The sequence below is a fragment of the Mauremys mutica genome, chromosome 9 (genome assembly GCF_020497125.1).
Source record: "Mauremys mutica isolate MM-2020 ecotype Southern chromosome 9, ASM2049712v1, whole genome shotgun sequence".
Taxonomy (NCBI): Eukaryota; Metazoa; Chordata; order Testudines; family Geoemydidae; genus Mauremys; species Mauremys mutica.
This window is the reverse complement of record NC_059080.1, coordinates 90,475,844-90,489,630: the sequence shown is the minus strand read 5'-3', so window position 1 is coordinate 90,489,630 and position 13,787 is coordinate 90,475,844. Positions and strand designations below refer to the sequence as shown.

General features: G+C 39.3%; 1 protein-coding gene across 8 annotated transcripts in view; it reads right to left on the bottom strand.

The window, feature by feature from the left end:
* FNDC3B (fibronectin type III domain containing 3B) overlaps window positions 1-13,787 on the bottom strand; it is a 364,378-nt gene that overhangs the window by 47,472 nt on the left and 303,119 nt on the right. For all 8 annotated transcript variants that reach the window (XM_045030459.1, XM_045030460.1, XM_045030461.1 and 5 more), the window contains one exon: window positions 2,150-2,362. In XM_045030459.1, coding sequence (XP_044886394.1) covers window positions 2,150-2,362 — 213 coding nt within the window. The remainder of the gene's footprint in view (window positions 1-2,149; window positions 2,363-13,787) is intronic.

Here is a 13,787-nt window from a genome sequence, read left to right as displayed (position 1 = left end):
GTATATAAGGCACTGGTGAGACCTCATCTGGAATACTGTGTGCAGTTCTGGTCTCCCATGTTTAAGAAGGATGAATTCAAACTGGAACAGGTTCAGAGACGGGCTACTAGGATGATCCGAGGAATGGAAAACCTGTCTTATGAAAGGAGACTCAAAGAGCTTGGCTTGTTTAGCCTAACCAAAAGAAGGTTGAGGGGGGATATGCTTGCTCTCTATAGCTATATCAGAGGGATAAATACCAGGGACGGAGAGGAGTTATTTAAGCTTAGTACCAATGTGGACACAAGAACAAATGGATATAAACTGGACACTAGGAAGTTTAGACTTGAAATCAGACGAAGGTTTCTAACCATTAGAGGAGTGAAGTTCTGGAACAGCCTTCCAAGGGGAGCAGTGGGGGCAAAAGACATATCTGGCTTTAAGATTAAGCTTGATAAGTTTATGGAAGAGATGGTATGATGGGATAGTCTAATTTTGGCAATTAATTTTGGCAATTGATCTTTGATTATCAGCAGGTAATGCTCAGTGGTCTGTGATGGGATGGGATCTGAGTTACTGCAGAGAATTCTTTCCTGGGTGTTGGCGGGTGAGTCTTGCCCACATGCTCAGGGTTTAACTGATCGCCATATTTGGGGTCGGGTTGGTCCTCTGGGGCAGATTGGCAGAGGCCCTGGAGGTTTTTCGCCTTCCTCTGCAGCATGGGGAATGGGTCACTTGCTGGAGGATTCTCAGCAGCTTGAGGTCTTCAAACCACAATTTGAGGACTTCAATAACTCAGACATAGGTTAGGGGTTTGTTACAGAAGTGGATGGGTAAGATTCTGTGGCCTGCTTTGTGCAGGAGGTCAGACTAGATGATCATAATGGTCCCTTCTGACCTTAAAGTCTATGAGTCTATGAGGTCACCCTGCAATAAGAAACTAAGCTGGTGGAAGCCAGGGTGGGACCTTATGCTTGTAGGCTGAGCATTGGTGTCAGAGTGCTGAACCAGAACAGCGTAGCATTAAGACACCCAAAGCTGAAAGGCAGGTGGTACAGAACCCCTTATTGGTCTGGGTGACCCCCAAAATGGCACAGAGGGTGGGCACTTTCATGGTGGTTTTATTACTTACAATTTGAGCTTCTGGACAAATTCTTCAGTGGGCAAAAATCAGTATAGCTCATTGAAGTTAATGGAGTGTGCCAATTTACACCAGCTAAGGATCAGGACCTCTGTGTGAAGCTGTACAAGGATTATCTGCTTGAGATGTCAATTATTTTTCTGATTAAACTGGTTGAGGGCGAGATGTAGCTAGCTGTGGCCAATCTGCATGTTGTTACAGTTATTCATTAAAGAGAGCCCACTATTATCATGCACTTGTGTGTTGTCTTTCCCCTCACCCTCTCTTATATCTTTCCACCACTGCAGAACCCACTTTAACCATCCCATTCGTCAGGAAACGTTGCTTGTGAAGCACATACTGTATAAGGCCTGATTCTGCATTTCTTGCGTACCAAAAGCTTCAAAGGGATTTTTGTAAGCAAAAAATACTGGATGAGGCCCATGCATTCTTACTTTGCAAACAATGTGCAGTTACCAACCAGATACATTTATATAATAGTATTTATGTAATTTTTCTAGTGTCCAAAAATATTCTAGGTGCCTCACAGAAACAATTCCAGACTAAGGCACTCCCCTATCTTGTCATTCACGTACTTGTAGTCCTTGTGACTTGTTTCTTACTTGCCATTTCAGTATAATGCAAATGCCACTTTTGGAGCAATATCACATTACTTTCTGCATTGTAGGATATATCCCCAGAAAAGAGAACAAATTAGATATGATTGTGAAACACTTGGACTGGTTTTCATAGGGAGAAAAAAAAATCAGAATATTTGCTAAATGTGGACTGTAAAATACTTTTGCAGTTCAACTGTTTTATGACACCAGTGTAACAGGTGAGATCACATAGATTTATATACAGGTTAAACTACATGTACAGAACTTAGATTATTGAATCCACATTAAAACAACAATTTTCACATGTCTGTAGGTATAAGATAATAAGAAAAACAGCAAAATTCCTTACTGTGATTCATTCACATAAATACCTTATGATGATTCATTCGTTTGTCATGAACATTTAAGAACAGAAACATGCACCTCTTACCTTTTGTTTTTGTCCTCTAGCTGCAAGATATATACCATGTCATCGATAGCATGCAGTTTGGAGCTGCTGTCTCCCCATTTCAACTTTAGGCTCTGAGGGCCTGCTGCAGCACACTCTAACCGAGGAGGTAAGGGTGGTAAGGGCCTGGTTTTTGCCGTAATGAAGTGGCTAAATGGTCCAGCTCCAATTTCATTGACAGCCTGGATCCTGATCCTAAAATAAACAACAAAAATAAAGCAGGTTTAAGTAATGTGCTTTCAGAAGGCACTTTATCTAAAAAGTCCCAAGGGACAAAGCTGTTCTTTGCCTTCAGAGTGAAGTCTGGTATAGCATCAATTCAATTGCTCATATGTCCACTCCCAATAGTCTATATCTTGTCTTGGCAAAGCGAAGGGCTCTTTAACCTATCCACTCTTTCCTGCTTTATCACAATCTTCTTTATATCATAGCAGCAGCAGCAGCGAAGACAATGAGCAATGAACGGAAAGGCTAGATGTGCTATACTCTCCAGCTTAATTTCAGGGCCTTAGGGCCACATTGCAATACCCTTACTCACATAGAACAGTACCTATGTAATGAGCTGTCCAACTATAGTCAATGGGACTGCATGAACAGTAAGGCACTGCTCACTGTGAATAAGAGCATCCCAATCTACTTAGATATTCATTTTTGTTACCAATTTAGGGTCATCCTTACTCATGGTGAGTAGTTAGTCACTACGCTAATAGTAGCATTTCCATTACATGCGTCTGACAATGTGGGTATTCACCCACGAAAGCTTATGCTCCAATACATCTGTTAGTCTATAAGGTGAAACAGGACTCTTTGTTGCTTTTTACAGATCCAGACTAACACGGCTACCCCTCTGATAGCTGACATTTCTTCAGTAGGCTCCTTGCAAAGAGAGAGACTATTCACTGTGGCCAGCGTGGCAGAATCTGGTACATGGTGATTGTGAAACATGCAATATTGAGACTGAGGTCCTCTTTTGAGTCACAAACACGAACAGCCTGGAGAATTGTTGGGAAGGTTACTGCAAAGCTATCATCAGACGGTAACACCTTTTTGTCAATACAGGCCGGGGCCAGATTTGAACCACCAGCTAAGTAGTGAGTGGCTTGACACCCTGGTCCCAAGACACTGTATTATTCTAATGGATAGAGCTCTTCCCACAAAGGGAGTTTAGAAAACTGGTATAATCATATCAGAGACCTCAGAATCTATCTGTTTCTCATACAATGAAAACTACTAAGATTAAGCTTTTTCAAACCAAGTGCCAAGAAAAATGTTAGCAGTACGTAGACAGATTATGGGTGTAACTTCCAATATTACATGCCCCCTTTGAATTTTGTATGCTTAAATATTCATGGTTAAAGATTTATTTAAGAACCAGTCAAGAACCTGGTTCATGGTCTCATTTACCAATGGACAAAAGCTTACTGAGCCATCTGAATCAAAATAAGTGACACTTGGGAGTAAGAGGAAGACAAATCAGCTATATAGTCATACAGGTTTTCTTCTGGGAATGTTCTAGTGATTGGGTTAGGCTTCTGAACCCTATTGTTCCACCAGAGTGATGGCTCCTGGCTTCTATTACCATTTCAATCATTTGCTTCTCTGTGCCTCGGTTTAATAATTTGTGCAATGAGGATAAGATTATCTCCTTCGACTGCAGTATGTGAAACTTTATGTTTGGAGAGAGTTTGGAAATCCTTGAACTATATACTATATAAGCAGTAATACCGGCACAGACAAGCCAAATCTATGCTTCAAAAATCTGTTAACGTCAAACGGAAAGGAGAAAAACCTACTGGGCAAACAAAATAATTATGATTTTACAAAGAATGTCCTGGTTTAGATGGTTGGACAGATGCCACCTGCTTTGGAAATGCTATGCACAGCAGTCTAATTTTCTCATGGAAAAAGATTCTTGACAGGAGATGTTGCTTTTTCTGAGAACTACAAGCCACCAAGAAGCCAGTAACTACCAGCAGAAACACAATCATTCACAACATTGCCTCTGCCTACTATAAGGGAAGCAGCATCTATATGGGATCTTTACACTTGACACAGCTACTTACTTAGATTAAAGAACATGGAAAAAATGTAGTATTAAAACTTCAAAAGATTTCTTTGCCTTAGAAGGTTTATTTTCTCTCTTTCATTACAAAAAGCAAGAGGGAAATCATATTTAATCAATGTAGGGAAAAATCATTAACCAATACATCAGTAAAGAGAAAGTCTTGCCTGCAGAGTATGCAGATGCAATACCTCCATACATGTAGCATATTCACAGAATATCAGGGACCTCAGGAGGTCATCTAGTCCAGCCCCCTCCTCAAAGCAGGGCCAATCCCCAGACAGATTTTTGCCCTGGATCCCTAAATGGCCCCCTCAAGGATTGAACTCAAAACCCTGGGTTTAGCAGGCCAATGCTCAAAACACTGAGCTATCTCTCCCCCTCCCATTAATGCAGTGATTTATACAAGGGGCAGAGCATTGTTGTGCTGCCGTTGAGAAGCCTGAGAGGGAGTGTATGATTTAGGGAGCCAGGCTCTCTCTCTTACTCTGCCTACTATTCCAGGGAGGAAGTAAACTGTGAAAGTATACTCATCTCAGTGTATGCTCCCCAGCACACTAGTGTCCAGGGCGCATTGGTGACTCCAGCCATCTCCTCTCCTCTTACTGCCCACCTTGGTGAGAGGCAGATGGAGTGGCTCTGCACAATCCACTTGCCCCTGTGCACAGGAAACAGTAGTACGGCACAGGAGATTAAGGGGGCACCTTATGCCTCCTCTACTACCTGGAGCTGCCAAGTGGGAAGAGCCCTGCTCAAGTTCAAAATGCTTTGGCTTTGGAAAAAACTCTCACACAAATCCTCACAATGCTCCCTTAGGCAAGTATTAACATCGCCATTTTACAGAGGGGAATTCAGACACAAAAGGCTAAATGCTTGACAAAGGTCACGAGGTGAGCCAAAGGTCACAAAAGGAGCCAAAGGAGAGCTAGGACTAGAACTCAGTGTTTCCTGGCTCTCTGAGCCGTGCTTTATCCACTGGCTCTTCCTTGACAGTCTTGTGTTTTTCCAGAAACACTTTGGTTCTAATATTCTAATTCTGTACTTGGAAGAAAAGCCTATTGTGCAGCTAGCTTTGACTGGAAGAATTTATTTCCAATATTTATTCCTATTAAAGAACTAATAGTCTGTCCCTCTTTCCATATACCCACATAACATGCACTGACTTCAGTAGAAGTTATGTACATTCTTAAGGGTAGCATAGACCTTTTAAATGAATATTATAAAGTATACTGAAAATGTTGAAATGCACCATTCTCCCATGCAGCATTGAAAGTAGAATTACTCACAGAGATAAAAATAACATGTTTGACTGTAAAAAGAGAGTCACTTTCTGCCCTCAGATGCATACCTGGAACGCTCATTGGCCTCATCCAGATTTGGGTGTGTTCTGTACAGGTCGGGGCTCAGAGCCTTTTCCTATACAGTACAATATTTCTTGGAGGTGGCAATGTGTTTAGAGATCAAGTATTCGGAATTCATTTTCATCTTTATTGCCTCTCACTTCATTGTTCTAAATTAGAAAGAACCGCTGCATGCTCTTTATTTCACTGTCTTACTTTCCTGTTTTTAACTCTGTCCTGTGCTGAAATAAATGTTCCATTTTGTAAACAGGAGGTCAAGAGAGAAGCCAGGAAGATGTACCAGAAGAATGTTGGTTTCCAAATTATGTTTGTCATTCACTGCTTTTTAAGATGCATTTCTTTAAAAGTCGCTTTTTTGAATGCTCTAATTTCAATTTAAGACAATTTAGTATTAGGAAGTGAAAAAGTATAAATGTCATTTTATTTCCATTTCTTTCCACTCTATTTTCTGCACTAGAGTTTAAATTAAGAGGCCACATACTGTATACTAGATGTTTACATTTAAAGTCCTATATCATAGAAACAGCATGGTTTATTGAATGGACTGAACACTGAACTAAGAGCCAGGAATTCATAATACTATTTCCAGTTCTGTCACTAATTTGCCTTGGACAAGTTATTTTTCCTCTCAGCATTTAGTTGCTCTGCAAAATGGGTATGATACTACTTATCTACATACAACAGTGTTTTGAGGATTAGTTGGATAAAATTAAAGTTTTCAATGTGCTAAGTAGTAGTAGCACTATAGTGATCTTCAAGATTTCTTACAGACCAAACAAGTGCAAGTAAGGAGTGTTTCTTTATTTCTTACGGTTCTGATCTCAGTTACACGAGTGTAAATCAGAAATAACTCTACTGAAGAGAATGGAAATACACTAATTTAAAACCTTTGAGATCAGAACCAGGCCTTAAAGTTTAAAAACTCAATTTCATTTTTGCAATCTACTTTCACAGATTCACAAATACTGTTCTGCATTTGATGATGCAATGGAGGTCACTAACAAATAGAAAAACTATGATATGATTAAGACAAAGCAGGTCAAAAAAGCTAAAGAAAAAGAAAAAAGAAGCACAGACACTGAAACAGACTGACTACTTTACTGGTCTTATGAGAAGCATAATTAATGCAGACTTTTTTCTTACTTCACATTGTATGCTCATTATTTCAGCTTCAAAAGTCATCGTATTAACACATAATGGCTTTCCAAGGTGAAAATAGGTGGAAATAATTTTCAATTTTCAATAGGAAGCTGAGAATTCATCATCTAATAATGACATATGGACAGTGCTATGTGACTAAATTAAGAAATATCAGCTTTTTGCAGGGAGTTTAAAGCAATGAATTCATAGAGGTTCCATTACTTTTACATTTTGCAGTAAATAAACCAAACCTCAACCAAAACAAACCACCTGTCCCCAAATCATTTAAGCTTCAACCATTTCTCCATGACAGTATCACATTTTGAAGAAAGAATTATGAGATTATTAGCAATTTCATTTAAATGTCACCTTGTATTTCTTAAACCTATTTTTAAAGGATGGAGGTGTGTGCATGTATGTTGTATGTACACAGATAGATATACTCATGAACTAGGAAAATTAGAAGGCTGGTGAAAACCGCAGTCAGCCTCAAATCAAAATAAAAGGCATCTTCCCAAACGTATGCCTCGGAAAAGCAACAACTGGTGGTTTGTTTGAGTCTACCAAATTAGAACTTGCCAGGCAATCCTCACTGATGCTATCACTTGTAAGTCTTTGCCAAGTTGCTACTGTCAGTGTAACGCTGGGCATATGGGGCTGTGTGTATCTCCATCTGTTCCTACAGCTGTATGCAATGGGCCAGACTGCACTGGCCTTCATGTGGGTGCATATGAGGAAGTGAGACTCAAGGAATATTTACACTCCCTCTCTCTTTTTCTCTGTGGTACTGTTATTTATTATTTGTATTAAGGTAGCGCCTAGAGGCTAAGACCACATTGTGGAAGGCACTGTACAAGCACATAACTACAATAAGCAAATCACTCATTTTTCAGTTTGGTGGCCGAACTGAAAAATCCCACACCAATTTGGTTAGTTTGGGTTTTTCCTTGACAAAAAAAACCAGAAAAACATTTACTCAGGTCAAACAAAAGGGCTAAAATACTGACATTTTAAAAAACAACATTTCATTTAGAAACAGTTCATTTAAAAAATGTAAAAACAAAATGTTTTAACATTTCTACTTTTTTTTTTCTGCTGAAACTATTTGCTAAATTAGAACCAAATTTGTGAATAGTTTTGGAGTCCTGAAAAATGCATTTTTTGGTAAAATTTCTATTTACTGAAAAAATTTCGCCCAGCTCTACATATAACAAAGCTGGCCGAAACACTTTCACTCTAAGTGTAAGACTACAGGCAATAGATACATAAGACAGATAGGGAGAACAAAGAAACAGTGAAACAATCATTATAAACATCTATATATGCACACAATTTATTTTTATTTAAGACTTTACATTGAAATATTTGTGTTAAAAACCATTCATAAAGTCACTGTTACCCAGCCTTCAACAGTGATTTCTAAGGTAAACTTAAAAATGCTGAAACAATGGAAGGTTTTTTAGGGCTACTTTCAAATGAACCAATCATAATTTTAAAACAAATACTTGGAAAATGTAAGTGGTAAATTTGACGGACATTACCTAATGCCTCTAGTCTTGGCATCAGACCTCTCTATCACTTGTATCCATTTTTGTATTTTTCCACTGGCTCTTTTAAACATTAGATTCAGAAAACGTAATTTTTCACACCAGGCAAATTTAGAAACCCTTATAGGACCTTCAATAACTGATCATATTTTAAAAAGTTCTTGAGCCAGGAAAATAAACACTCTGAAAAGGATGCTATTTTTGGTTTGGTAATGGAATAATTTGTACAGTATTCCATTTGCAAGCTGAAAAATCACTTCTGAAGTATTCTTAAGGAGCCTGACACGAGAAGAGTTTGATATACAAGTTCTCATAAAATTAATGCAATTTGCCCATTCTTGTGAAAAGCAATGTCTAATAGCTAGGATAGCAAATATAAACTCTTCCATTTCTAGAAAGGAGAAAGATCAGAGTGAAAAATAGGACTCATGACTAATACTATAGCCTAGATTAAGCTGAATTAAATATTTTGTGATAGAATAAGACATTATTTCTAGTTTGACAGTGGTACCTGTCAGCTCTGTGATCTTGAGGAACCAGGGTGCAGTACCCAGCCTGTCTCACTCACAAAAGACTTCCCCCCCCGCCCCCAGCCTCTGCTTGAGCCAAAACCGATCAAAAGAAAGACTTACAAAAAGCAATGAAAAGGCAGTGGGAGACACACCTAAACCCCTGGGATAAGGACGATAGGATTAAGGAAACTCCCCTAGCCTCATTTGCATCGAAGATGGGACAAGGAGGAATCTCCATTAGCATACAGAACAGAGAACTGAGATTCCAAGGCAAGAACTGCATGGGACTCTGGGCCCAGAACAGCAGTGCATGATGGGGGATCTCTCCTCCAGATGTTAATGAACCCACACCTGCCCACACCCAGCTCAGTAGTTTATCAGACCCATTCTAGTAATAAATCCTTTATTGTGAGCTCCCTCCAAGGAACGCTGCCCAAAGCCAGGAATGATCAGCTCCCATTGTCTAGTCTGAACAAAACAAGTTTGGTATACTCCCTTGTTTACACATAAACAAACCTAATGTTCTCCCTTGAACCATTGTTGTTTCTCTACAAAACCCCCTACCCATGCTCAGGTAAGAGTTCTGATGCCTGGATCCAAAATCTGCATCAGTTCCATTGGGACTTCATCTTCTCCTGACTGATCGGGCTGGGGGCTCTGCCTGACTCTAGCATTCTGGACCGTCAGCTACCACCACCACCACCTGGGACCCCCGATCGACTCAAGCTTTACCGAGTGGTGAGAACCCAGCTCTCTCTCTAGGTATAGCCTTCTGATCCCGACTTGTGTGATCAGTTGTAGTTTTGTAAACCTGACTTTTATAATCAAATTTAAGTTGGATTTAATATTATCACTGTTTTGTTGTTTGGCTCCCCTATGGTTATTATCTGGCAATAAATAACTTTAATAATTAAGCTGGTTGCTTCTCTCTCTCTCCCCATCATGGGTTTTTTTTGGTCTCCTCATTCACTCTGCAGCAACGCTCCTCGTACCTAAGCTAAAAGATCTCTGCAGCACCCAAAAATCCTGCGGGGTTTGCTCATCAAGTCGGTTACTACCAGAACAATTGTAATGTGAAAGTGCGGATAGAGACATGCTGAACCTGGGACATATAAGGATGGCAGCTTGGAAGTGCTGCTCGACCCAGTTTGCTGAGTCCAGGGGCAAATGAGGGTGGCAGCTTGGAGGTGCTGTTCGACCCAGCCTGCTCAGGCGTGCTCTGTTCCGGTGCGGTACCCCTGGCATATGAGGGTGACAGCTTGGAGATGCTGCTCGACCCAGCCTACTTGAGTCCAGGGACATAAAAGAGGTCAGCTTGGGAGTGCTGATTAACCTGGTCCTCATAGAGGCACTCTGTTAATGTGTGTGTTCGTCTGATTCTGGGGCTGGAAGAACCCAGTCCTGGGGAACCTAGGTCCTGCAGGATAGCTCCATTGGGAGGGAACTTGCAGCAGGGAGAAGTAGAGCTCCGTATGAGAACACAAGTGACACAAGCAGTACATTGATACAAGTACAGAACCTCCCCCCACCCCCACTCTATTAGTTATTAGAGTAACACTAATAAATGAGCATACCCCAAAGTAATGGGCAAAGCTGGTAACAACAGTGACTAACCTGATCCTTCAGTCCTTAAGAAGGCAAAACTCCATTATTAGACTCAAAATTCTACTTTATCTAAGGTATTAATATGGCCCTCATAGCCTTAGTATCTAAGCACACCACCATATTTAATGCATTTATCCTCACAACATTCCTGTGAGGCCCCTTATTCCCATTTTACAGCTGGGAAACTGAGGCACGGAATGATTAAGTGACTTTGACAAGGTGACAGAGGAAAGTCTGTAATGGAGGTGTACTTGAACCCAGATCTCCCAAGTCTCAGGCTAACACCGGACCATCCTTCCTCCCTATGAGCCTGCTTTGGAGCATTGAAATGAATGGGGAGGCTTTACAATTATTTTAGCTGGCATAGCATGAGGTCTGCATTCCTTCTTACTCAGGCAAAACTCCACAGTCTTAAAAAGGAAGAAAGAACCATAATCTATTCAGGACTTTTAGTGGTTAAATACACACACAAAAATTTATAAACATTTGTGAGCTCTGGAACATTGAGCTCAATTTTACAGGCCCTTATTGGGTAAAACTTCTATTGGTAGTTCAAGGTCAGCTGGACTGAGCCCTTTGCTTCAAAACACACAAATCTCAATCCTCAGAGATATTTTCATGTGCATTTCTGTTTTCATTCAGAAAGGTCTTTCCCTTGACATGGTTTACAAACTGCAACTGCTATGTTTTTATTTATATAGATGCTAATAAGCCAAATTTAAAATAAGTTATCCTATTAAAAGAAATACTCAGTAAGACTGCAAAGTATGTCAGTGATGCATACGTAAACAAACACTCCTCAACAAGTCTGCTAAATTGCTTGGGGGTGTGAAGGGGACAGGAGGGAGGGAGGGTGGAATCACAACAGTAGAGCATGGTTAATGAGGAAAAATAGAAAGACAAAACATAGGAACAAAGTGTACTTAACAGAAAAATAAAAGATACTTTTAATTGCTGAATTTTGGGGGAGAAACTACATTTTTCACAATTTTCAGCTGGGATACAAAATCATACAAAAAACAGTTAAAGGAAGTTTTGACAGAAACTACATCTTTATTTGATAAAAATACTGTTGCAATATGTAATCTCAATTTTCATAATTGTACTTCAAAAATATACAAGGAGCTGTACTGCAGTAAACGCTCAGAGAAAGTCTAGTAAAGAAATCAAACTATTGGACCTGATGCAGAAATTATGGGTGGAATTCTGTGGCCTATGTTATACAAGAGGTCAGAACAGAAGAGTTTATTAACTTTCACTTAATAAAAAGTAAGGGTCCCTTTCTGCAAACTTTTAGGTGCTCAAGTACTTTATATCTCCACTGCAATCAATGAGATTACTTGTGCATAGTACAAATTAACTGTGTGAGTAAAGATACGCAGGATCAGGCCCTAAATTTGAGGATGAAGATATATACTTTGTTATTATTTCTGTGAATATACACATACACACATACACACACACAGACACACAGAGTTGGGAGTATTGAATAGGAATAAGGAACGGGTACATCCCCTGTACACAGCACTGGAGAAACCAACACTGGAATACGGTGTCCAGTTCCGATGTCCACACTTCAAAAAGAATGCTGAAAATTGGAAAGGGTTCAGAAGAGAGCTACAAGTATAATTCGAAGAGTGAGAAACCTTTTTGCTGAGAGACTTAAACAGTTCAGTCTCCTTAGCTTATCAAAGAGAATATAAAGAGGTGACTTGATTGTGATCTATTCTGTAAGCATCTACGCTGGGAGATTTCAAAATAGGTTTCTTTAATAGCACACAGCCACATAAAATCTAATGACTGGAAATTGAAGCTTGACAAATTCAAATGGGAAATAAGATGCAACTGAGGGCAATTAATCACTCATGTACCAAGGAATGTGTGTGGTGTATTTTCCACCATTTGAAATCGTTAAATCAAGACTGGATCTCTCTTTCTAAAAGATATGACCTAGCTCAACGAGAAGTTACAGGCTTGATGCAGAAATTACTGGGTGAATTTCTATAGCCTGTGTTATTCATAATAGTCCCTTCTGGAACAAATATCTATAAGTCTAAGCAACAAAGGCAAGATCTCAATAACACATAATATAGAATTCCAAAAAATGCCATTTCTTCTTTAGGTTCAGGGCCTAATTTTGAGAGAGAAAGAATAATTTCTTTGAGGTACTGCATGTTCTCAACACTTTGCAGGATCAAACTTGATTGGAAGACAATGTGTTCAACTCTACAATCAATCCCATTTCCTTTTTAAAAATGAAAGCTTAGATTCTGCAAAACAACAATATTTGCAGAAAGAAACTATTTTCAAAGAATCCACAATTTTTTTTGTGCCTAAAAATTTAGGGTTTTCTTTGTTACACCTTAATCAGGCCTTTATTTTTGCTTATGTCAGCAATTATTTCTATTTCTCATTTATGTCACTTTGAAGTCCAAGTTCCTGATTGCCCTAGTTAAATGGCCTAACTATGAGTGCAAAAATGATCAAGGCAATTATTTGTGCCTGCAAAAATGAAGGTCAGCACATGAAATTTTGCTATAATGCTTTAGTACTAACCAACTGAAATGACTGTTTCCATTTTGTTACAGAGAAGCAGATTCTGGGAGTTGCATTTTGATATTCCATATTTTTCCTCTCTAAAGAGCACAGAAATAAGCACATAATATACAACAAGAGCTTCTGAAGCATTCCATTTTATGCCCTGGCTCAGTGACAATGTCAAACTGTATCATGTTAATTTTAAACAGTCCATTAGTGTGCAGAGTAATCTTGAAATGCACATAGTTGACCATGGGCTTATATAATAAGCCAACAGTATGAACCCTTTCAACAAGTCCATAAACTGGGCTGGAGCCTTGTGACAAACAATTTCCCTTAGTTACGAACAGCTGCACTGAAGAACACCACTTTAGCACATATGGATTTTGCTAGCTACGAGTGAACTCAGAAGCAGTTGAAGTAGAAATTAGTATTAAAAAGATGGTGGGCAGATCATTTTGCTAGATCAGTACAATCTTTGTACCAGACAAAGCTGAATCTCCCAAAGTTCTCTGGGGCAGGCAGGCAGCGTTAAAGTGCAGCTAGTCACATGACCAATTTGACTACCAAACAAACATATCCAAAGTATCTAAATTTTGGGACATATTTACAGATCTTTAAGTGGAAGAATCTGTCACACGTCCTCTCAGATCATCTTCATGCTGTTTACAGTGATTTGCATATCTAAGGGTTTTATTTTATTTAAACTATTTTTATACTATCAGCTCAGTGTGCAGACTTACTTGTTAAACTACTGCTGTGCAAAATACGCATTTTTCCAATTTTGGTTCTCGTTAACTAGAGGTTTGCTTTGAGATTCTGGCTTCAAACAAACCCAAAACCTCGCAGTGAAAT